At 53.0% G+C, this 24364-nt stretch overlaps 9 protein-coding genes across 9 annotated transcripts; 7 read left to right on the forward strand and 2 right to left on the reverse strand.

The window, feature by feature from the left end:
* Position 1: 1 nt before the first annotated feature.
* On the forward strand, positions 2-1307 carry CH63R_13878 (AflT/aflT/transmembrane protein; the record flags this gene model as incomplete). The annotated part of the gene is made up of 4 exons (XM_018308852.1): positions 2-142; positions 340-392; positions 593-656; positions 819-1307. The coding sequence occupies 4 exons, from the start codon at positions 2-4 to the stop codon at positions 1305-1307; spliced, it is 747 nt and encodes a 248-aa protein (XP_018151170.1).
* A 1214-nt stretch (positions 1308-2521) lies between these two features.
* CH63R_13879 (Extracellular serine-rich protein) lies at positions 2522-3229 on the forward strand (the record flags this gene model as incomplete). Its single annotated transcript, XM_018308853.1, has 3 exons — positions 2522-2591; positions 2663-3038; positions 3097-3229. The coding sequence occupies 3 exons, from the start codon at positions 2522-2524 to the stop codon at positions 3227-3229; spliced, it is 579 nt and encodes a 192-aa protein (XP_018151171.1).
* A 2232-nt stretch (positions 3230-5461) lies between these two features.
* On the forward strand, positions 5462-7204 carry CH63R_13880 (Cytochrome p450 pisatin; the record flags this gene model as incomplete). Its single annotated transcript, XM_018308854.1, has 4 exons — positions 5462-5660; positions 5726-6723; positions 6795-6932; positions 7001-7204. 4 exons carry the CDS (start codon positions 5462-5464, stop codon positions 7202-7204), a joined length of 1539 nt encoding a protein of 512 aa, XP_018151172.1.
* A 358-nt stretch (positions 7205-7562) lies between these two features.
* On the reverse strand, positions 7563-7886 carry CH63R_13881 (uncharacterized protein; the record flags this gene model as incomplete). Its single annotated transcript, XM_018308855.1, has 1 exon — positions 7563-7886. The coding sequence occupies one exon, from the start codon at positions 7884-7886 to the stop codon at positions 7563-7565; it is 324 nt and encodes a 107-aa protein (XP_018151173.1).
* A 2846-nt stretch (positions 7887-10732) lies between these two features.
* Positions 10733-11739, forward strand: CH63R_13882 (uncharacterized protein; the record flags this gene model as incomplete). Its single annotated transcript, XM_018308856.1, has 3 exons — positions 10733-10901; positions 10959-11340; positions 11421-11739. 3 exons carry the CDS (start codon positions 10733-10735, stop codon positions 11737-11739), a joined length of 870 nt encoding a protein of 289 aa, XP_018151174.1.
* Positions 11740-14994: 3255 nt separating this feature from the next.
* Positions 14995-16013, forward strand: CH63R_13883 (Metalloprotease 1; the record flags this gene model as incomplete). Its single annotated transcript, XM_018308857.1, has 3 exons — positions 14995-15222; positions 15329-15882; positions 15941-16013. The coding sequence occupies 3 exons, from the start codon at positions 14995-14997 to the stop codon at positions 16011-16013; spliced, it is 855 nt and encodes a 284-aa protein (XP_018151175.1).
* A 1019-nt stretch (positions 16014-17032) lies between these two features.
* Positions 17033-18238, reverse strand: CH63R_13884 (translation initiation factor IF-2; the record flags this gene model as incomplete). Its single annotated transcript, XM_018308858.1, has 1 exon — positions 17033-18238. The coding sequence occupies one exon, from the start codon at positions 18236-18238 to the stop codon at positions 17033-17035; it is 1206 nt and encodes a 401-aa protein (XP_018151176.1).
* A 1474-nt stretch (positions 18239-19712) lies between these two features.
* CH63R_13885 (Tyrosinase) lies at positions 19713-22276 on the forward strand (the record flags this gene model as incomplete). The annotated part of the gene is made up of 8 exons (XM_018308859.1): positions 19713-20257; positions 20316-20395; positions 20453-20535; positions 20594-20641; positions 20697-21077; positions 21155-21303; positions 21371-22049; positions 22115-22276. The coding sequence occupies 8 exons, from the start codon at positions 19713-19715 to the stop codon at positions 22274-22276; spliced, it is 2127 nt and encodes a 708-aa protein (XP_018151177.1).
* Positions 22277-22767: 491 nt separating this feature from the next.
* CH63R_13886 (uncharacterized protein) lies at positions 22768-23307 on the forward strand (the record flags this gene model as incomplete). The annotated part of the gene is made up of 2 exons (XM_018308860.1): positions 22768-22960; positions 23036-23307. The coding sequence occupies 2 exons, from the start codon at positions 22768-22770 to the stop codon at positions 23305-23307; spliced, it is 465 nt and encodes a 154-aa protein (XP_018151178.1).
* Positions 23308-24364: the final 1057 nt, after the last annotated feature.

Here is a 24364-nt window from a genome sequence, read left to right on the forward strand (position 1 = left end):
CATGCCTCTACACCAACGTCCGCAACTCACGGCCGCATTCGACACGGCCGCCGGGATCTCCCAGTACATTTCCCTACCGATTGACGACGTCTTTGTCGAAAAGGCTACTTGGTGTATGATACGCCTCTTTTTACGCTGGGATGTGGCCCGAGATTGACAGCCGGCAGGATGGTGTTTCTGGATCAATCGTCCCATGGAGGTGACATTCATTGTTGTGCCTTCCTTGCTGAAGCTTCTACCACATGCAAAGAAACGCGCGGTTTCTTTCAGATCCTCGACTTTGTCGGTATGTTGCTTTTTATTCCATGGATCATGTGCCTACTCCTCGTACTGCAGTAGGGCGGAACTGAGTACTCATGGGGTAACTGGCGCACCATTCTGTGTTGGTGCATGTTTGCTGTATGCTTCCCTCTCTTGAGAGTTGTTTAGTTCAGAGAAGGAGATGAGGCAATGATTCCGTTTTGAATTCTCTTCAGACTTCGATGGCTTGCCCATGCTGGCTGATGTTCTTATTGTTTTCGATGCTTTTCATCAAACTCTACCACATCCCCATCTGGTTCCAGGCTGTCGACAATCACTCCGCTTGCTAAAGTGGCATTGACCTCCTTGCATTTTCAACATCATTGGCCTTGGCTACTGTCATTTCAGGGTTTCTGGTGAGTAGATAAGTGATGAGATTCTAAAATAAGGCTGGACTCTGTTGAACTGTTCTCAGACAAGCCACATTGGGTATCATGTTACGCAAATAATCGCGTCATCAGTCATTTCCTCTCTGGGCGCGGTTCTAATAAATTACTTTAGCGAAAGAACTAACACAGGCCTCTGATCAGTACGGCCGCTCTCTCCGTTTCCACAACTCTTCAAGCTCTAATACCTGCCTCAGGATCGTTTCGGTCATCTTCATGGGAACAGGCATCGGCTTGAGTGGACAACAGACCCCAATAGCTGTCCAGACCGTGTTTGAGGGCCGTGACGTGGCTCCGGCCACTTCTCCTCTGATCGCCCTCCAGAGTCTGGTTAGCACCGTGTTTCTCGCCGTCATCCAAGACATCTTTCACTCGCGGCTTATGTTCGCTCTCCACCGAAACGTTCCCAGTGTAGACTCGGTGCTCACCGTTGATTCATCCAAGATTGTGGGTTCGATGCGGAGGATCTATCCGAATTTCGTGGACGGAATCATCAAATTTCACAACACGGCAAGCACAGCACTCCGTGACGTGTTTTTGATCGCCACCGTCCTCGGATGTTTGACAATTTTTGGATGCGTCTTCATCGAGTGGAAGAGCGTCAAGAGAAAAGAGCCGTAGACGGAGACGCAGAGTTAGACGGCCATAGACGGAGACGGGGACGGGCAGAAATGAGGCATCCGTCGGCTTCGAGGGGCGACGGACTCGGAATTTCACTCTTTCACAAGTAAACGACAATGGTTTCAAGAGCTTGTGTTTCTTTCTTTATTGGGTAATGTAGTCGTTCCCTACACGATCACAGAATGCTCACGCTTTCGCTGACATCGAACCTCTATCAACGTCAGTCCTAAAACTCTACTGACGCCATCAATACCCAAAACGTCTTGCCCGCGTTTATCGAGGATACCGCCTCCATCTTCCTAAACTAGATGGGTACCTTGCCGATCTCCCGTAGAACCCTTGCTCTTGTTGCTCGAAGACGCCCCCCCCCCCCCCCCCCCCCCTACAATCAGATTGCGAGAACCAACCTGCGCCCCCGCACCGTTCGCTCTTCGAAACGACTCCGCAACCGTTTCACCCGCTGTCCTGGCAACGGGAAATGCCATTGAGCCGGATTCCGAGTCGATGGGTGTACTATGAAAATGACTGTGTTCCACGGTTTCTCCTCTGGCAGGTGTGTCGTCCCAACCGGGGGAGGGGGTACGTGACATGACCAGACAGCGTTTGACTGACCAGGTTTTCTTCCCAGCTATTCGAAAGGGGCAAGTAGGGATCCCCGCTCAGCCGCTTCCACTCTGCCAATGTTTAAGCAGCAAAGTTTCTGCACTCGCTCGTCTCTTATGCTAATTTCTAAGCACACTTCGGTATGCTATACGGCCGAAGAAACGAAACATGGCTTGTTTGAGGCACGGCACAACTCTCATTGGGCAGCAGCTCGGTCATCTCATCTTTTTTCGAGGTAGCCCAAGCTTCGTTGCCGCCCTTGCACAAGTGCGACCACCCCGCCGAGTTTTAGGTCTAGCTTCTTGGGCAGCTCGTCGATCTCATGGTCGGGAGAAGTCTGCCCAGTTCGGAAGTTTAAGAGAGGGAAAGGTTCGTTCTTTTGATGGACAGGGCGGGTGTTGCTGGTGCTCGTCCCGAATGCGTTGCTGGTTTGGGCTCATGCAGGCCGAGGGTGTTACCTTAAATATCGCAGGATCCTCCTCGACCATCCCCAAAGGGGTTTCTTTCAGGTAGTGTGTCTCTGCGAGAATCATATAGCCTATTGTTTACCGCAGCCGTTCCCCACCCAGCAGATACCCAAGAACCGACCACCACCACATCGAGCCGTCAAAATGAAGTTCGGTACCCTTGCTGTTTATCTTTCCGCCATGGTTGGAGCCTCCGTTGCTGCCACCATCAATGGTAAGTTGACTTGCTTCGTTTTCAAACAGTTCCGTATGTCTGTTGTTGACCTGTTGCTCACTCGTTTGCAGAACGTCAGGCGCCTCCTGCGCCGCCGGGCCCGGCACCCCCCAACCCCAAGGTCATTCCCGTCCTTGTCGGCAGTCCGACCCGCGAGAAGTCACTCTTGTTCTATCCTGAGATCGTCAAGGCGAACCCTGGCGACATCGTCCAGTTCCAGTTCTGGCCCAACAACCACTCCGTCACCCAGGCCGCTAACCCCCAGGCGCCATGCGTACCCCTCCAAGATCAAAACCCGAACGCCGTCCACTCTGGCTTCATCCCCGGCGTTACTGATGGGTCTCCCATCGGCACTTTCAACGTGCAGGTCGAGAACACTGAGCCGATGCTCATGTACTGCGCCCAGGGCATGCACTGCCAGCTGGGCATGGTCATGATCATCAACCCGTAAGAGAGCCTGGAAACGTCTGTCTACACACTTTGAATCTCACTGACTCCCGAACAGTAAGGCGGATGCGGATGTGCAAGCCTACAGGCAGGCCGCTGGACAGTCGCAGACGAACGTCCCGGCCAAGAACGTTGCTGGCGGCTCTGCGGGCAGGATCCCCTCCAATTTGGCTGTTCCTCCCGTTGTGTAAAGAGTAGGCAAGAGAACCCGTATTGGAGTGAATGGATGGTTTAGGAGGTATATGTGTACAACAATATGTTTGTAATCATGCCTGCACATGGTTTTTCAATGGATCGTTGCTGCTCTTCAGCCACATGCAGCATTCAAGTGTGCACACTCGATCAAGGAATCGAGTGCAGGGACAAGGGGGCACTGATGACGCGGGATCTCGGCTGTAGCGTTTGAGTTTGTCTGCGCCGAGCTTTGAATAGCACGTCGTCTCCGGGGTTTGAGCGTCGAGCCGCAGGATTTGCCAATGCGTCTCTCCTCCCGCCGGGACACGCTCGAACGCAACGTCCAAACCCATTCTCACTGATTGGCGTTTTCCCGCTTTGTTGCTTTGCCTTCGATTATGTGTTGTGGTCTAACGTGATTCGGAAGGTGTTTGGGATAACTTGGCGTCCGATTTTTCTTCATGTTTGTTTATCTCGGGATGGGTGTCTCGATGATTTGCAACAGAAGCACATGGTTATGTTGAACAAAGTTAGCATTTCTTTCTATCTTTTTCACTCCAGTCTAACCACATTTACATCCGTAGTTCCAATCAGAGGGTGTTCGTGTATCCTTGGACAGCGCCATTTCAGCGTGGGCACCATGTGAATGAATGCTTCTTGTTCCCTACCAGGAGCGTCATCCGCCGTATCATTGACAGAGTATGTTGGCAAAGCATTTTGTTGGCATTGGTAAGTTGGGATATCTACCAGCCGATCTGGCCATGCATGTCCTGTTTGTTATGGGGGTTTGCAGCGACTAACTGTGCCATGATGCCTACATAGGCCACAGTTGCTGCATGGTAACTGTAGATACACATATTCGCTATCAGCACAAACTGTAACCTGACCCAAGTTCGAGGCGAGGGGGAAAATCCACGGTTTCTGTCCAACGCCAAGACGGCTATTCGACTGCCACTGACGGATTGGGAATGGATGTCATCCGGTCCATCATTCCGAACTCATGCCTCCAGATTTCAATCCAGACGCTGGGCTGGGTGCTTTGACGAGTTCCATTTGGCTCCGGATTTACTCTGTGCGAGAATCTTTCCGGTTTCGGCCCCAGTGAACTGCGAGGTCTCTTTCAAGACCTCTTGGGCAAAGTTTTGCACCGTGGTTTTATGGACGCCTCCCCCCAAAAATCTCGAAAGGCGGGGAAGGAGATGGATGGGTGGTCGATGCGCCCTCCTGGCAGAAAGTCTGTCCATCGGAACCCAGGCAGCCAGCGTAAGAGATATCCCTGGTTCAGACGGTGAGCATGTCTTGGCTTAGAAGAGACTTTGGATACGGTGAGGCGAGAGAGAGGAAGTTCGCGCCAGACAGTGAATATCAGGTTTGTCAAGACATCATAAGGCCTTGAGGTGTCACGAATCTGAGCTATTGGCCGTACGCCTTTTCGGGGGTCGGCCCTACGGAATTGCCGTAATCCCCCCGCCTCACCCTGGTATTCGGCCGTCCCACCCGGTTGGATGCGAGCACTTCGGGAGGCGGTCAGTCTTCGGTCTCGGCAATTTGCAACCTCCGGCTTTCCCGCATCCAGATGTGACGTCTACTCACCAGCAGTGAAGAGCCATGTGCGATTGAAATCCTAGACATGTGGATGATGCCAGCTGGAAAATTACAACCTGGTGAAGCAGTCAGTGTCCAGGAAGGATTCCCCCCTTTACCCGCTTCAAGTTGTGGCCTATCACAGTGTTTGTGATCTCTCATCGCCTGCCTTCAATCTTGGCTTCAATGACGCGTTGAAGTTGCTATTGGGGGGGGAGTGCGCTCGCATACGGAACGACAGTAGGCTGGATGGCCCGCTTACATGCGTGTACATGGCGGACCGAAAATGTCTGCCCCGTATCCGGAATATTGGCATGATGCCGGGATTGTAGTGGCTCAGTCTCGACTTGTCTCCGTTGCCCGTAACCTCAAGGCCTGTCTATGACTCGTATCATTATCCAGCGAGCCAATTACTGCTATATACCGTACGCCTTTACGTGTCTCACAACCTGGTCCGCATCCTGTCAGTCTTGAGGATGTCTTGGTCAAGATACTGTCACAAACGGACGCCTGTTCCAAGGAATCGTGGGATATAAAGGGTGCGCATATCTTCGTCTTCTACTGTGAATACATCCCAATGCTAAGCTCGAGGACCAGCCAACTGTTGTTTTTCATCGTCCATCGAAGTGACTAGCTCTACTCACATTGCATACTGTTTCGTTATAATGAACACTCACCTTGTATTGGCCGTCGGGGCTTTCGCATTACTTGCCCAACTCACGATCACCCTCATACGATGGTTTCGATCTCCCCTTCGTTCAGTGCCTGGGCCATGGCTAGCCCGCTTCACAAACCTTTGGTACTTCTATCGCGTTAAGCGAGGTAACTTCGAAAAGCTCAACGTTCAGCTTCATGAGCGATTCGGTATGGCCAACATCTCGTTCTCTAGTCAATAACACAATTCGCTAATTAACCCATGCTTGAGCCAGGCCCAATCGTTCGTTACGGTCCAAATCGATTCAGTTTCAGTGACGCCGAGTCACCCAAGACAATCTACGGTCATGGGACGCAGTTTCCAAAGTCAGACTTTTACACCACTTTCCAGCCGAGCGAGGACATGTGGAACATGTTTGCGGACCGGGACATCAAGCACCACGCCCACACCAGGAGGTTCTACGCCAATGCGTACTCAATGGCCTCCCTTATTCATTACGAGCCCTACCTGAACGAGTGCGGCGCCCTCTTCTCCCAACGACTTCTCGAATTTTCCAAGGCCGGAACTGCGGCTGACTTCGGTCACTGGTTTCAGTGTTTCGCATTCGATGCCATCGCCATGATGACGTACGGAAAACGTCTCGGGTTTCTGGATCGAGGAGAGGACATTGCCAATGTCATCGACAACCTCGACAACAACCTCCTATACGCGAGCATGATGGGAATCTTCCCGGCACTGCACAAGTTCGCTATGCCGTTACTGGCCATGATCGATGCTCGCATCGGTAGCGGTACTGGTATGTATGTGATCGACTTCACCCGGAAGACGATCGGGGACGAGCGAGCTTCGCCAAAGTCAGTCGCCGAGGCCACATACCAAGAAGACGGCGCGGCTGTCGGCGAGACGTTTCTCTCGAAGTTTCTGGCCAAACACTCCAACAACCCCGATGAATATTCCAATTTCCACGTTCTTACTGGATGCGCATCGAATATGTTCGCGGGCTCCGACACCACCGGCATCAGCCTGTCGGCCATTCTGTACAACCTTCTCAAGAACCCAGACAGCATGGGCAGGCTGCGCGAGGAGATCGACGACTTCACCCGCCGTGGCGAGCTTTCGCAAGCGCCCTCTTTCAAAGAGACCCAAAAGATGCCCTACCTCCAAGCTGTCATAAAAGAGGCGCTGCGTGTCCATCCAGCAGTGGGATTGCCTTGGGAAAGGGTCGTGCCCGAAGGTGGCGCCACTATTGGTGGAAGATTCTTTCCAGAGGGGGTAAGTGTCACATCCACCCGTTCAAATCCACTGCTTTCTTGATGGCTGATAACCCTTTCCCTTATCCGCAGTCCATAGTGGGCATCAATAGCTGGGTCCAACACAGGAACAAGGCCCTGTTCGGAGAGGATGCTGAACTCTTCCGTCCCGATCGATGGTTGATCAGTGACGAGGCCAGGCTGTCCGTGATGAATAGGAACTGGATGCCTGTAGGTTCCACCGAATCTTCGTTGCCTCCATGCCCCCTGGACTAGTCGCTAACTTATCTTGACTGCAGTTTGGTTTGGGGTCAAGGACCTGCATGGGAAAGAATATTTCGATGCTGGAAATGTCAAAGCTCATTCCCAGGATCATCCGCGACTTTGAATTCAAGCTCGAAGGCCCTTCTGCCATGCCTGGTTGCTCTTGGGAAACCCATAACGCTTGGTTTGTCAAGCCCCGCAAGTTTTATGCCACGGTACGGTCCAGGAAGACGGCTTAGGAAGGGCATCGCGTATCCGAGTTGGCCCTGTCGCCGGATTTTGCCACCAGTTTGTCATTTCCAGTGGCACTCTTCACGAGCATTCTGAAACACATCGATGTAGCCCTACTTGAAGACCAAGGACACATATTTTATTGCAGGAAAGCAATGGGAGAAGTTGTTTCATGAAAGAGCATTTATGAATGTTTGACACAAAGCTTTTGTACATTTGGAGTAACACAGCCTTTCCTTTCCATTCATACATCGTCTCTTCGCCACTGCCTCTCCCATCACCTGTGACAGTTTCTTGTGATCGAGTCGGTATGTTGTTCGTTTGTCCCAATCCTCCGTTCGTACATAGGATCGCCTGCAGGCAGCCTTAGATAGCACCGCAGTAGCCGCAACTGTTGCAAGAGTCGACGACGTAGACGTGGTAGCTGAGGCGGCCGGCGATGCTGCCGGTCTTGTCATGCCCACCCGTGGGAACGTTGTTGCAGTACGTGATGCAGTTGGAGCTGGGGTTTCCGACCTCTTGGTTGTGGCCGGACACCGTGCCGCCGATGGCCTTGCATTCGGCGTCCATGACGGGGTACTGCTCTACCGAGCAAGCTACCCAGCCTTGGACGGGGGATGTGACGACGCCGCAGAACTGGGCGGCGGCGCAGCTGGCGAGAGCAGCAAGGGTGGCGATGGTGAGCTGCATTGTGATGACCCGGGGTAGATTGGAGTTGATGAGAGGTTCTGGTATAATTACCGAGTTGTCAAGGCTTAAGAAGGAGGGTTGACTGTGCTTAGACTTTGGTGCAACAACGAAGACACGAATGTGATCATGTTGTTCTGGGAGTCGCTCGTTTTTATGTCCGCCCTTACTCTTCGGGGAACCAGACGAAAACCACGGAGGCAATTCGCATCCGTCATTATTGTCCAACTACTATAAATGTAGACCACAACGTGAGATTGATGCTGCGAGATCTCGTGGACAGTGGGGTGTGGACAAACAAAAGCCCGCGTACGATGGTACCGATATATGAAGCACTTCGGTTGCTGACCGCTCCTTGTGGAAGGTTGCAGACAGATCCAAAGGGTGATAAGGGCCCGAGATAGGCTCAACACTTGACTAAACAACAGTCGACACAGTGGTTACCTACCAGGATCAATCGGGCAATCCCCCTTTCGATGAGGTCGTTACAGCGGCCTCTGCAGATTCCCCACCGATCGTCACTACTTTCGGTGTTTTCCCGCCTCAAAAGCGATCAAGGATTCAAGGAGTTTCCACAAGCAGGGCGGGGATGACTTCTTGGGTTGGCAGCTGCTTTAATTGCACCGCCAACTTACCGCGCGGTAGCACTCTGGGAGTACAAGGATGGTCTACGCGGAGGGCGGAGTTGGGCACGCGTCCGCTGCCTGTCAGTGGTCACAATCGTTAGGATTTTGCGAGACCGAGCAAAACTGCTTACTTCTAAGGCTCCGGCAGGGAGTTGATTACGCAGCAGCAATTTACTGATGTTCAGCCAGGGCCACTGTAGCATTGCTTTAATCGTTAATGTGCTCTGTGCTCTGTAAGACGGTCTTTTCTAGCATGCAATCCACGAATCCGCAGCGGAATGGAAGTTTGTCAGCCACACCGGTAGGGGCTCGTCTCGTCCCGTGCCACGCCGGTTGGAGACTGGTTCCGTTCTCAGGACGTGGCCTATGCCTGGCTGGGTACATCCAGTGCCCACCTCGTCAGGAGATGGATGCAGAGCCGGGCGGCCGGACAACGCCGATAGCTTCCGATGTATTACTTGTCAGGGAAGAGTCTGGCGTGAGTGCCAATCTGCCCCGGACTGGTAAACATCACACCTCATCCGAGCCTCGGTCCGGGTCTAGACCCCCATCCAGTAGGTTCTTCGTCTCCCAAGGAAGACGGGTGCAGAGGTGTCATTCCTTCACGTTTGAACAGCAGGCTTCAAAACATCCTGTACTGGCGAGGATCGACTCCATCGGAATGTCCTCTCGCTCGGCCAGGCACGCCAATCTCGACTCTGCAGTCATGGATGCTATCTTCCGCCAACCACAGAGCCCATGAGCGGGATTGCTCTTCTGTCTCAAGCACAGGCTTTTCTGTGGCTTTTTCCCACGAGTCGGGAGCAGGGGTTCGGTTGGGTTGAGATGTCTCCCGTCCCAACGACGACTACGACTACGACGACAACGACGACGACGTCGATGATGATGGGACTCGGATTGGTGCAGGATGCATGCCCCATTGTCGCGTGGCGAAGTGCGTTGATTCACTTTCCCAGCGTGCCAGACCACGAGGCCGAGTGAGACTAGCACGCCAACTCGTTTCTTCTTGTGCGAGCCACCGACTCCAGATCGGCTCAAATGTCTCTGGATCTCGTGGGCGATTGGCCGCCGCCGCTTCGGAAAGTTGCCTGCTCTCTACACACGCGTGGCCCTCGCACTGAGACACTTACATCAAAAGCCATAACAGGCCTGATAAATCAAAGACATTGGGGCTACTCAGACGAGGAGAGACACACTTGGGGTTTTGATCGATTCGTCGATCTGGCCGATTATTAACTCTGAGGCGCCCAATGGGGTGCCGGGATCGCAGCCTCCCTTATTTCTCCCTGCATTCCGCTCAACAAGTGCCAACATTCTCGCTTCTCCCTCTTTTTTTTTTTTTTTTTTTTTAGGGGAGGGGTGTTTTTTTTGTCTTTTTTTTTTCTTTCCTTCAGAAAATTAAAGCATTACGGAAACGTCGGTGAGGATTTTGGTACTTCGACATCAATGGGTATATAAGGATCACTTGAGGCCGTTGGTAGGCAATCTCTTGGATAATAGCCCCCCATCACCTCGCGCGCACCGACTGTAGCATCGGGTCACGTCTGACAACGGATTCCCGACTCAGAGGAACCTTCGCACATCGAATGGCTTCGGTATCCTCCTTGTTCGGTAATATGCAGGTTCCCATTCTCCTACGTGATCGGAACGTCTGAATCAGATCAATTTGTTGACCAAGTCAGATGAGCCAAAGATTCGCTTCCCGGGACGCCAGCCAGCAAATTAAATCGCAGAACCCGAACCGGTCTGCTCGCCGCGGCCGCCGCCGTGTAACGACGCCCTTGTCCCGCTTTGGCACCCTCAGCCAGCCGGTTCCAGGCTGTTCTACACTGCGACGCTTCGAGTGAGTGAGTGCGTTCGCCTTGGGTTGGGGAGGGCTCGGACGTTCGAACCTCGTCCGCCGTCCCATCTGCCAACGCGGAAAAGACGTGCCCCGCTGCTGCGGCGGGAAACGTTACTTTGACGGGATACTTTTGGCGCGGTATTCTCCCGTTGCGATTTGCGTTTCAAGAGAGGGGGCTTGATCGGGGGGAGGCATCGCCACCTGGTCATAAGCGCTTTTTGTTTCCCGTCACTCGTGTCTCTCCTCCATCCACGCGTATCTGAGACATCTCACCCTCCCGTGCGACGACGCTCTCTGGCAGATTCTTCAAGAGTTTATTAGGAAGACACGCTTCTCTTCAGCCGTCGATTCCCCTCCAAGTTGGACTTCACCTCATCAACATGGTTCTTGTGAACGCCCAGGACCCGACGCCCGAGGCCGCTGCCTCGGGCCGTGCCGCGTTGCCGGATTATGTCACGACGCCAAACGCCGTTTTCGACGATGAAGGGGTCCAGTGGAGATACGGCAGAGCGCCAGACTACACAAAAACTCGCAAGGTCTGGAGGGAGGGTGAGTCGCTTCCGGGGGTTTGCCACCTTATCTTGTGAGCTGACACTTTGTCCCCAGGCAAGAAGATGAGCCACAAGGCTGGCAGCCTCGAAGAGATCGTGGAGAACTTGGTCAAGAACTGGGAGGTCGAGGCCTCTTTCAAGACACGGCTTGAGGACTGGCGGACCGTCGACCACGCGAAATACACCTTCTCCGTCAACGGGGGCCCGCCGCAGACGGGCGAGCACATGCTCAAGGTCGGCACTTACAACGCCGTCATCACGCCCAACGAGTACTACAGTCCCGACTACTCCGACTTCGCATCGAGCCACAAGACTTTCAAAAGGATGATGCCCAACTTCGCGTGGGAGGTCCTTGAGGTCTACAGCGGCCCGCCCTGTGTGGCTTTCAGGTGGCGTCACTGGGGGTACATGAAGAACGACTACGTGGGATTTAACGAGTAAGTCTTGGAGTCTTCATTCCTACCTGTTGAGATTCCGTATCAATGGAAGAGGCTGACATGAGCGTTCCCTTCTTCAGCAAAGGAGACAAAGTCACAGCCAAGGCTCATGGAGGACCCATCGACATTGAAGGCGTGACAATCGCGAGGGTTGACGATCAGCTCCGCTTGCAGGCCGTAGACACTTGGTTCGACTCGCTGCAGATGTTTAGACAGATCGCCCCGGAGGGCGTGGTCAAGAAAGAGGCCAAGACTGATAACAGGGGGCCCGAAGCCAGGTTCGACGAGGCGGTGGCGCAAGATGCCAAGCTGTCGCCTGAGGACATAAGTAAACTGCACAGCGATGTGGTGAATGGTAAGAGGTCAGGAGGATGTCCTGTGATGATGAATAGGGAGTAAAGGTCAGCATAGAATAGTTAGAAGAACGCAACCATCATGATCAAACTGACTGTCTATCAACAATCGTCCTCGACCACCACGTCTGCCTTCTTATAAACCACGTAGGGAAGACGCCGCCGAGAATCCCCGGCCCAATTCAGAACTCGTGTCTGTACACTCCATTGCCGACAGCCCGGTAGGTGAAGATGGTGTTGCACGCTAACCATAGACTGGCTATGAAGTGGAATTGGCTGCGAACTGGGGCAGACAGTCGAATCTTGGTCGTGGCAGAGACCCTTCACGAGGTGATCGATGACCAGCTCCTGGTTGGCAAGGAAAATTCCCCGGATTATCGAAAACATACCCTCGTCAGTGCCAAAAAGCGGCGCCTCCAAGGATGGCACCTCGTTAAAGATGTGGCCCGTCATGGCCGAGTAATTCTGTCCAAATTTTCCCTTGAGAAGGGGGTTTCCAGACAGGACGGTGACGAGTAGGCCTTCGACAACGGAGCCATCTGTAAAAGATTCCAAGGAGAAGTTCCGATGGCCCTTGTGTACGTCAGGATGATGTCTTGCAGGCCGCCACCTGCAGTGCAACCTATGGTAGAGGCCTCTTATCAGTCCCAGAACAGAATTTACGAAGTCCTTAGAGACAAATGCTTCCCATGAAGTTCGCCCTGTCTGGATTGATGCCAAACAAATTCATCTTATTCTTGGTTCATTCCAGTGCTGGTCTTTGGCTCAAAAGGACAGTATTGGAAACCGTTTCAGGTGCTTGTAGAGATACTCCGGCGGACCATCCCAGCGCGCCTGTTCGGTAATCAACGGTGACGCAGATAATTGCCTGGCTGCCATCCCTCTAGCTGTTCTTGATATGAACATTGGTTTTAATACTGTTGTCGAATAGTTTGTTGCAAAAAGCACACACGATGACATGTAACCTGGTGTCAAATTAAAGTAGAGTATAGTGTTGATGTGATGACAGATAAGAGCTAGACACTCCCCAAACCAAGACAGGGGGCTCCCTTGTGACTAGAAATAGTGTTCTTCCAGGTGATATTACGCACCTCGGCCCTGTCTGAAACAGATTTAGGCATCATAGTATCGAAAAACGAGCAATTCCCCGTCATTTAATCGCTGGGGGTTGCCCGCAGAGCTACCTATGGTCTATGACATGCCGCTCCAGCCTTGGCTGCTGACACGGCATCAGTGTATGTAAAGGTCGTTCTGTTACCAGCAGCGAAATTTTAGATGAACTTGCCTCTTATCTACACAAACCTCTATACAGGGTATGTCCTAGTGAAGAGCTTACAGTAGGCCCTGCGTAGTAGTATGCGCGCGCCAGCTGAGCCGGCTGATAATTCTAATTTCTGTTACCCTACGAATCAACAGGTGATACAGTAACTGTACTTAGCAGGTCACATTTCCGGATAAGCTTCTGAAACCTATGTTGGTCTAGTTTTCAACTTGGAGTAGATAAAACAGGAGTCAATGGCCGGCTCGGGCAGTACACGTGTATAACGTGGGGACAGCGGCATGCAAAGCCTACGGCTGTGGTATCAGGGCCGGACGGCCTCGGCGCCAAACGAAGTAACCGGAGGTCTGGACGGGAGGAGGCGCGACGTAAGGAAGGGGGCCCACCTGAGGGTACCAGGGGCCCACTAGTGCCTCAACAAAAGGGCTTGGGGAATTATTATATCAGTCCGTTAGGAACAGCTGGATAGAGAGGAGAACACTGCCATCCAGGGGACAGGGAAGGCAGGTCGAAATAGTACCAACCACTGACCCATTACCTGGCCCCAGACGACTCCCACTCTATACGATATCAGTCTGTAACATGTGGGCTGGCTAAAAGCCTTCGGAAGTCAAAGGTGGTGTCTGCCCGCGGCCCTCGCTTTCAAAGGACTTCATTGGGCACCAGGACTGAGCAATCACACAGGCATGGGCAGTGCCAATCTTCCAATCTGACACCAGCAACTGAGACCTAGGTCGCAGGGAATCTATCGACACAAAGTCCCTCCCCGTCTTAAACATTGTCTCTCTTGGACACTACGAGTCTTCAAACAGCGTCCAATCGCCTCATGACTATCTTTGACCGGTCCGGAGTCATGAATCGAAAGTACTGGACGACAGCCGAGCTCATTGAGGCGACAGTTGGGTGAAAAGTTGACGTTCCTTCTTATGGCAGGGAGGCGAAATGTAGAACAAAACAGTATGCATGTAGGTAGCTAGGAACTGTTGCTCCAATGACTTGCAGAAATGTTCCATCTGCTCAGTTCGAGGAGTTTCCCCATTCAATTCGAGTAATCTACTACAAATTCCCATGTTTCACGTCTCTAGTCTCGAACATTCTTCACCATAAGTATAACCGCGACGTACCCTGTAATGGCTGCCTAAACCCAGAGGCTGTGCTGGAAACTCCAGATAATTGGCCGGTCACTTGGTGCTGGCCCAAACATTGTCGGACTGAACCTCCGCTGCTTGTTGCTGCGCTTGACCTTTGTAGGCCCCAACTTATAGACTGAGTCATCGGCGAAAAGTCACCCTTTTTTCACGAACCTAACCAGTGGTTACTCTCTGTTGTAACACCCTGATGAATACCATGAGATTCTAAGCTTCAGTGAGGCATGTTGGGAATAACCTCCATGGCTAACACTGGGTGGATTAAGATACAGGCTCGATCGGCTGTTGGACAGCTTGAGGTATCCTCATCCAACAAACACTGAATTACCCATAGAATCAAGCTGGGCCGCTTGTTTATCTCGTCGAGTATTTCAGGGGAGTATGTCTCATTGTACTTCAGACCTACGATACCAATCGTGACACGTACCCCTTCCCACGTATCCTAAAATTGTGCTTTCGAGCAATTGATCAGTATGAAGTGTACCTTGAAACTGTGATTGCTTGAGCTTTGAATTGGGCAAGGACTTCATACCTACTCTTGGCGAAAATGGTGTGGATTTCCCCTCGACGGGACATAGGGGCAGCAAGACTTGTTAAACTGCTGCCTAAAACCTCATCTACATCTTCCCGTGTTAGTGGAGGCCATGGTATTGAGCCAAGTATCACAAGCGCCCTTCTGGCCCACTACGTCACCCTGTGCGCCAAAAGCAGTACTTGATGTGCAGAAGGGCAAATCAGTATATATACAGCTCGAAGGATGTGCTTCGGTTTAAAGCTAAGAAGATAAACTCATTGGCTTTCAATCTTTAGAAGCATATTCAACACGAAGCTCCATTTTCCTTTCTCAACCCAGAACGCGGCCGACTAAAACAAGATGGTGCCTCTCCTTGCAGTAGCGTTACTACTTGCGGCTGGAATATCGCCCACACTGGCGCAGTACAAGTGTGCCAACATCAATGTTGCATTGGATAAGCGCGACGCCATAGTTCATCCTGCTTACTACAAGCGACGGGGTGCGCCCAAGCCCGTGGATGTCTATTTCCATGTTACCAGCATGGAAGCGCACAAGGATCGTATCACGGACACGATCGTTGACGCCCAGGTACTTTTTCTTATCCTTCCTTCTCTGAGCTTCCTTGATAACTACGAAGACTTGATTTCGAAACTGTTAGTTATAGAGCACTCTCGCTAACACGTGAAAAATCCAGTTCAAAGTTATGCAATCGACTTACCAACGTCACGGCTTTGAACTTAACCTTGTTAACGTCTCGCGAATTGTCGACGATGTGGCAGGCAAGGGCTTCTATGATGAAGATCACGTCATAACTGACCAAGAGGCCTACATGAGCTGGCGTCGTGCCACTCGCCGTGGTGGATACGACGCCCTCAACGTCTACTTTTTCTCGGATCTAAGCGAGCTTATCGGCGGTCAATGCAACTTGCCCACGAATGTGACCGCGGGTACCGACGCATTCTACCAGGACGGCTGCTGGATCAACGGGGACACTATGCCGGGCTTAGGACCGAGGAGCGCCAACGGCACGGGTATGTCTTCAGAGGGGCACATTGGGGTTCACGAGGTCGGCCATTGGTTCGGCCTGGTCCATACTTTCGAGGGAGATCCTTGTAACGAAGTCAACGACGGAGTCGCCGACACGCCGACAATTGCATATCCCAGCTGGGGTTGTCCCATTGGTAGAGATTCTTGCCCTGACTTACCAGGTCTTGATGCCATCCATAACTTCATGGATTACTCGAGCTGGTCAGTCGAAGCCCCCAATCATTGTTCCAATTCATCGATTTACTAACAATTGTTTCAGCATGAAGGAATTTACCGTCGGCCAGGAAGTGCGCATGCATCAGCAGTTTGACATGTTCAGAAGAAAGCCTTGAATTAGGGTCTTCCTGAGTTTTCGTTCTGCTGAAGTTTAGAGAAAGAACAGCTGCGGGTGTGAAAAGGGGAGGCAGCAAGGCAATGAACGAGGCAAAGGAACAACACAGACCTCCCGGCACAACCATCGTCGGAAGAATCAAAAACTCTTGCAGCAAACAAGAAATGTAAATAGACTGTTTTTTTAGAATGGGTAGATTTCAACGCTCTGGTGTTCATAACTTTGGCATCTCCTGATTGGTTAGTAAACAAACTAGAAGTTTCAAGTCAGAAGAGGGAATAAGGGTTTTTTTTTCCCTTCTTGTAGATAACAGGATTAGACATAAGATTACAAGTTAGGACAAAGAATGTCTTATTACGTAAAAGTGCTGCTTCCCTGGCCATAGGATAACAGTACATCTAGGCGTCTTGCCAGCAGCAGTAGAATAGATGCCAGTACTACCAAAGTTGTTAGACCAAGGTCAATGGATGCGCGTGCATGTGAGGGGTGAGGGCGGGGGGTTTCCGGTGCAGCACCCTTATATTTCCAGCGAAAAGAAATCTATGCCAAAAGGGACTATACTACCCAATGCAGTTTGTAAGTACTAACCGCCCTTTCGCTTTGTTCTATAGTTGGTAGCCCTGATCTGGTCGTAATACTAGGATTCAGTGCCTTGGACACCATTATGAGACCTAATTTACAGGTTTAGATCAGCCATCTACAACACGCCTATGTCCCGGGGAAAGACCGTCTTATCAATATGGCGCTTCAAGCTATCTGTGACGACGGAGGAGTCAAAAACGGTGGTGTGAAGCGGTTGTATTGTAAGAGGGTCCCTCTCGAAGAGAGCTCCAGACGCTCGAGATATATATATGCGTGTCGGGGGCCCCAGTAGGGGCGTCCCAGCTACAAAAGGCTGTATGTAGGGTGCCTCGCCACACTATCCGTAATACAATTCCCCCCTCAGTATCACTGTTAACTACCGAGTCGCTGAAGGCATGCATCCGGGACCCAACATAAGTATGGTGGACCAATGAGTACTTAATAGTAGCCGCCTCCGCCACCGCCGCCGGGAGCACCTCCACCGGGACCAGAAGGACCACCACCACCGGGGCCGGAGGGGCCACCACCACCGGGACCAGAAGGCTTGCCACCACTAGAGGCCGGGGCATAACCACCACCAGGGCCAGAGGGGCCACCACCGCCGGGGCCGGAAGTCTTGCCACCACCAGAGGCCGGGGAATAACCACCGCCGGGGCTGGAAGGCTTGCCACCACCAGGAGCCGGAGAAGAACCACCACCGGGACCAGAAGGACCACCACCACCGGGGCCGGAGGGGCCACCACCACCGGGACCAGAAGGCTTGCCACCACTAGAGGCCGGGGCATAACCACCACCAGGGCCAGAGGGGCCACTACCGCCGGGGCCAGAAGGACCACCACCACCAGGGCCAGAAGGCTTGCCACCACCAGGGGCCGGGGCATAACCACCACCGGGGCTGGAAGGCTTGCCACCACCAGGAGCCGGAGAAGAACCACCACCGGGGCTAGAAGGACCACCACCACCGGGGGCCGGAGAATAACCACCACCGCCAGGGCCGGAAGGCTTGCCACCATCAGAGGCCTGGGAATAACCACCGCCGGGGCCGGAGGGACCTCCACCACCGGGGCCGGAAGGCTTGCCACCATCAGAGGCCTGGGAATAACCACCGCCGGGGCCGGAGGGACCTCCACCGCTGGGGCCGGAAGTCTTGCCACCACCAGAGGCCGGGGAATAACCATCGCCGGGGCTGGAAGGCTTGCCACCACCAGGAGCCGGAGAAGAACCACCACCGGGGCTAGAAGGCTTGCCACCACCAGGAGCCGGAGAAGAACCACCACCGGGGCTAGAAGGACCACCACCACCGGGGGCCGGAGAATAACCACCACCGCCAGGGCCAGAAGGCTTGCCACCACCGGGGCCGGAGGGACCACCACCACCAGGGCCAGAAGGCTTGCTACCACCGGGGCCAGAAGGACCACCACCACCAGGGCTAGAGGGGCCACCACCACCGCCCCCACCACCGTAGCCGTAATCTCTACGACGAATGGAACTGAGGACACCGGGGCTGCCAGAGCCGGTCAAGAGCCGCTTGACATTATCGAAGGCCGAGAGCTTCGAGTCGTCGCGGGTGGCGAGGTCGCTGGTGAGCGGGTAGCCGAGAATGGGAGTGGCCACGAGGGCGGCCGCAAGGATTGAAACGCGCATGGTACTGACGAGGCCAGCGTCGTAGGGGAAAGAATGGAGGTGTTGAGTGGTAGTGAATAAGTGAAAGTGTGTGTAGGCGGAAGGCTCTAGACCAGAGAGATTGAAACAATTGTGTTGCGGGCGGAGGAGTGATCGTTGAAGGGAAGAGGATGAAGTGAATGTGTTCTGATGATGCCAAAATGGACAGACAGAACGGGAGTCGCAGGCTTCTTATATATGCGGTATGGAGATTTGTCCCGAGGCTCTGGCGCGCTGAACATGACTATCCGCTAACTGGTCCGTTGATTTGAGGCGGAAATTGAAGCAGGCTATGGAGAAAGGGAGTATGTCTTCCCGTCCATCGGTGCGTGGTATGTTCCCGGCACGTCCGCCCTCCTTTTTTTTTTTTGGTTATAATGCTATTTCTCTCTCTCCTTTTGCTCGACTACTCGGTTCGACGTTTCGGCGAAAAACAAGAAACCAAACCAAAACAAACCATGGGGCTGGACAAGACGTTGGTATCGGCCGGGATATCGGAGGCATCTTTGCTCCTAGCCAGCTGCTAACCAAAAGCGCTTCGACATCTAGTGGAGCTAGTGGCTGACAGCTATTGTGGTGGTGTGGTGAAGGAGGCGTTGATAGGGAGGAGATTAAGGGGCTTGGACTAACCTGGACAGGCAGGAAGACACTGGCGGTTTTCCTAGTCCGGACTGCGGGTTTCCCTTTCTCTTCTCCAGGATTGATAGACATTTGGCTATAGCTCCCGGACAGCTTAGCGTTGACATCACGTCAAGTCCGAGTTCCTGGCAGAACCAACGAGGCCAGGCCTCGCGATGGCATCTAATGCAGGAAAAGCGGCGCACAGCTCGGGACTTTTGCCTCCCCTGAAACGATGTCCAAAGAAACCGATCGATAAACGCCAAACGCCAAACGTCAAACGTCGAACGCCAACGCAAACGCCTATGGCTCTGAGCAAAGACATGGGCGAGCTTGGTTGTGGAGAAGAGCTGTGCGGCAGGAGTGGCTTAATTGCTTCTTAACTTGTCTAACTGACCTGCAATTGAATTGCAGTTGTGCTGCCAAAAGTTTCGGCCTCTATTTCCTCCCCCACTGACTTTTTTCTACCGTAGTGGCGTAATACTCCCGGTACACGGCCCTCCGTATCGGTTGCTCATCTTACTAAACAAAACCAGGGATTTAGGAGGCGCTATCTCAAACCAGCTCCCATAGCTTTGGACTCAGAGCCAAGTCGCTAGTTAAGTACTGTAGTATCATTCAGCAGTCGATGGGGTACACCACCATGCCGACGTGCCGCTTAGGCGTAGATGATACTCCTCGCAAAAGGAAACAGTGCTCGCTCAGGGGATGTTGAACAACTAGTGATTACGCCGAACAATTATTTACCCGCGATGTATATAAGAGATGGAACCCGGTCGGCAATATCCAACCGAAGCCTCATCCCAAAGCAATAGAGGGCAGTCTCAAGTTCGTCAACATGGTTCTACTCAGCAAGTCAGCATCGACTATAGCAGTCTGCATCCTGGCTGCCCTCGCCGTGGCTCAACAAGGTGGACCGCCGCGTCCTCCTGGTCGCGGGCCTCTAGGACCGTCACCGCCAGGACCGCCAGCTCGGGGACCGCCAACTTGGGGGCCTCCAGCCCGGGGACCGCCACCTCCAGGACCCCCGCCTCCAGGGCCACCCGGCCGGGGGAGTCCTGCCCCGGCTCCCAACCCGGTATCGCAGGCCCCTGCATCACAACGCTCGTCTTCACGGCTGTCTTCACCCACCGCACAATTCTCGCTGCAACCTGCATCCACAAGTGCACCGCAGAGGCCTGCTACAACCACCTCGTCCCTGAGATCCTCCGTCGCAGCTGTGTCGTCGTCGTCGTCGTCCATATCCAGCGGGCAGGCACAAACGTCCCCATCGCCATCCGGGCCGTATGCGATCACGGGTCTGAAGACGGGCATAGACAGCACGTCGGGCCAGCGCCCGCTTCGCAAGAACATCAATGATCTTCAGGCGTCAGGCGCACAATGGTTAGGAACCTGCCATGCTGTCGCATGATGGAAGTTTGGTAAGCTCACCACATCGCAGGGATTTATACATTCTAGGCCTTGCTGCAATGCAAAGAGATAAGTCCGAGGACGACAAGCTGTCGTACTTCCAGATCAGCGGTATGTACAATGCAAAAGCCAAGTCCCTGTCCGAAATCAGACTGACCAGATTCTTAGGTATTCACGGGCGACCCTTCATCCCTTGGAACGGCGTCCAGGCGGTACCGAGCGGTTCCGGTGGCGGGTACTGCCCTCACGGTGTTAGTCTTCTCGTCATATACGACAGTGGTCATAGTACTAACCCCTGAGGTACCGCAGAACGTTCAGTTTCCGATGTGGCATCGACCCTACATTGCGCTATTCGAGGTGCGCACATGTCCAATAGGCAATCCGAAACGGGTTTTGGCTAAACTCAGCACAGCAAGTCCTCGGCGGCCACATCCAGGCCATCGCCGCCAACTACACCGGCAGTCGGGCGCAAGAGTACAAGACGGCAGCCGATAACTGGAGAGCTCCTTACTGGGACTGGGCGGCCGACGGTGGTGCCCGACTTCCTCCGGTTACGACACAGGCAACCATCACTGTCAACGGGCCCGGCGGTCAGGTCCAGCTGCCTAACCCGTTGTTGGGATACAAATGGCAGAGGTTCCCCTTGAACACGGCCTCGAACTACTTCCCAAGGAGCGGCGATCGAAACTGCTGGGCTTGGCCCCAGACGACACGGTGGCCGAACGCGAATGGGAACAACAGGCCTAGCTTGGCCAACCAAGAGCTAAGTCAGGATGACTTGAAAGCAATCACGGTAAGCGTCAGGACATGTTGCACTATGTTGGTGCAGCAGCAATCAGAAGCCAGTTGTCTCGCTAATCACGCCCGTAGTATAATGTCTTCACCACCGCCACGAACTTTGAGACCATGGCCAGCACGGGGAGCACTGGCAACAGCTTCGAGGCCGTGCACAACTCCGTGCATGCGGCCATCTACGCGGTCATGGCTTACGTAGAATATGCTGCCTTTGACCCGCTCTTGTAGGTTCTCCTGACAGTTTTGACATGTTGACGTCTGTCCCGGACTGACACGCGTCGCGCCGCCCAGCATGTTACACCACGCCAACATCGACCGCCTCATCGCCATGTGGCAGGCTATACACTACAACGACAGGGTGCAAACCCAGACCCTGCCATCCAACGCCCTCTTTGCCACAGCAGCCAACACGCCAATAACCGCAGACAGTCCGCTCAAGCCCTTTTATCGGGACACGTCCGGCAACTTCCACACGGGCAGAACGGCCTCGGACATCAAGACATTTGGGTATTCGTATCCCGAGATCACTGACTGGAATCAAAGCCCGGACGCCCTGGCTCGGCAGGTGACAGTGTCTGTCAACCGGCTGTACGGCCCGGGTGGCACCAACGCAAAGCTCAAGGCTCGCCACAACCGTCGTCATTCCGGCTACGCCGCGCACAAGGAGTACACGGCCTTGGTCGACCTGGAGCGCAGCGAGCTGCCGCTGCCTTGCAGTGTCTCCCTCTACGTGAACGGCGAGTTCGCCGGTAAGATCAGCGTCATGAGCATGCCGGCATCGGGAATAATGCATAGCACCGTTCCGCTCAACAAAGCACTGGAGAAGCTTGGTAAAAGCATGGATATTCCAGAATCCCAAGTCAACAACGGCAGTCCGGCAACAAACGGTACAGGTGCCCAGCAGCCAGCGGTTTCCTCGGAAGATGAAGAGATAATTCTTCAGAAGCAGTTGTCTGTGGAGATCAAGAGCGTGAGTGCTGTTTTCCACTTTCGAACACATTACAAGATGCATTGAATTCTAACGTGTAATAACAGATCGATGGGACGATTTTCCCCGTTTCTTCAGCTCCCTCACTCAAGATAAAAGTCGAGCTACAGCAGGTTGTGACGCCCGGGTCTGAGGACAGTTTACCAACCATCACCCCTATCACTACAGGTCCTCTAGCCAAGCCTGTTGAACATAGTACATCGTATTGAGTATTAGAAAGCAGAACAGTTATTATATTATGTACAAATAAAAGTGCTGCTTCCCCGGCCATGGGATTACGGTACGTCTAGGCATCTTGCCAGCAGCAGTCGCACAGGTGCCGGCGCTACCGAATTCCTCAGACCAAGGTCAATTGGATGCGCGTGCATGTGAGGGGTGAGGGCGGGGAGACTCCAGTGCGGCAGAGCGGTTCGGTTAGTAAAGCGTGTGTAGTTGACAGATGCCCAACAGAATGCGGGGTCGGAAGAAGAAACATACAGGGAACCATGAACAAGTGATCTGCATGCATGTATGGTACTGACTCGATTCATCCGGATCGGTAGAGGGGGAAGGGTCCGATCTTAATATCGGGACAGCAAACCGGCAAATGCCAGGCGGGCTCATTCCCAGCACAAATAAATGGCGAGGCCGTGCTTCTATTGAACAGGCACAAGCGAAACAAGAACATAGGACTCTGTAATCCTCTAATAATCCCTTCAACATGAATCTTTCCTGGATCTTGACAACTGCGCTCGGCGCGTGTGCCGTGGCGGCACAAGACACTCCAGAGCCCCAGGCTCCCAAACTGACTTACCTCTACACCCTCACTGCGCTGCTCAATTCGTCGATTGAGATTGGCACGGGGATCTACAGCGACCGCAAAGTGATTCCCATCATCGGCGGCAGTTTCCACGGTCCCCGGCTCAACGGCAAGTTGTTCCTTTGCATACCCTGTCTCATCTTAGGTTGACTCTAATCGGGAACGACAGGCACGGTCCTCGATCTTGGTGCCGACTGGGGGCTCACGGACTCGAAGGGTGTCTTTCATCCCGATACGCGGTACAACTTGAGGACGGCGGATGGTGCAAACATTTACATCCAGACGAGTGGATCGAAACAATCGAATGGAAAGATTTACCTCAGACAGATCTTCGAGACGGGGAGCGAGGACTACTACTGGCTGAATAACGTTGTCTCTGTGGGGGTGTTGACATCTGGCAATGGTAGCGTAACTATTGAGGGGTGGGTATTGGACCTGTGACGGTTGTTCAAAAGAAGAGCGAAACCATAGGCTTGCAAGCTACTAGACAGCTATTCACGGCTTCAAATCCTATTGAAGCGTAGGCTGGTTGTATACAAGTCTACCAACCGCGAAATCTGGCTACCACTGACGTGTCGACGACTTGGATTTTCGTACAATCCAATACCCAAGGCCTAAAATGTATTATGTAAATGCAGTAAAAAACAGGGAGAATTAAGGTTATCAACGTAACGATATCCAGTGGGGCTGGATTTCCCTTTGTTTCGCACCTCGGGTTTGTCACCATTGCATTAAAACAGCAACTTCCTTCCGCCTGTCTGGTCTTGATGCTTTCCATGCTGTTGTGCAAAGGGGGGGGGGAAACGGTCAAGTTGTAGCTTGCAAAAGAATAGTGAGCGAAAGAGCCAAGCAAGCATATAGGCAAATGATAGCCGCTTAGGTTCAACTACTTGAGATGCTATTTTCCTCGGGAATCGAAGCCTTAAATGGTTTTCTATTTGTAATGTAGGGTGTTTTGTTATGAGCATGTGTGCTTGTGGCATTCCGTTTCATTTTTAGAGTTCTGGGAAGCCCCCTGCCGTCTGTAGCAGTAATTCTCCTCAGATACACATCCCCGGCCGGGCGACCTCACGTTGGGATCGCCATGGTCAAACTCTTGCCATTTATCCGCCAAGCCGCCCAACCCTACATGCATTTTGAGCTGAAATAACCACCTGGTGCCTTGGCAATACAAAGAAGATGCAAGGTATCCAGAGCCTAAAGACTCGGGTTTCCGCTGTCGGAGTTGAGCCGACTGCCGCCATAATGAGTCGCGCGGGTGGGGTTTACAGCAATACCCTCCCAGCAATGCTCAATGTTCCACACCTCCCCAATCCGATGTCGGGAATCTACCGCGCTATATTACTGACAAGTAGATCGTAGATAATTGGCCAGTGGAAGGAGGAAGACAGCACACATTGGACTACTGCATCACTTTGTTGTGTTTCTTTTGGAGACTTCTCCTGCTTATTCACTATGAATAATAGTTGCAAAAACTAGTCTTGGCTACGTAGTTCCT

Source organism: Colletotrichum higginsianum, chromosome 10, assembly GCF_001672515.1.
Source record: "Colletotrichum higginsianum IMI 349063 chromosome 10, whole genome shotgun sequence".
In the NCBI taxonomy this organism is placed as follows: domain Eukaryota; kingdom Fungi; phylum Ascomycota; class Sordariomycetes; order Glomerellales; family Glomerellaceae; genus Colletotrichum; species Colletotrichum higginsianum.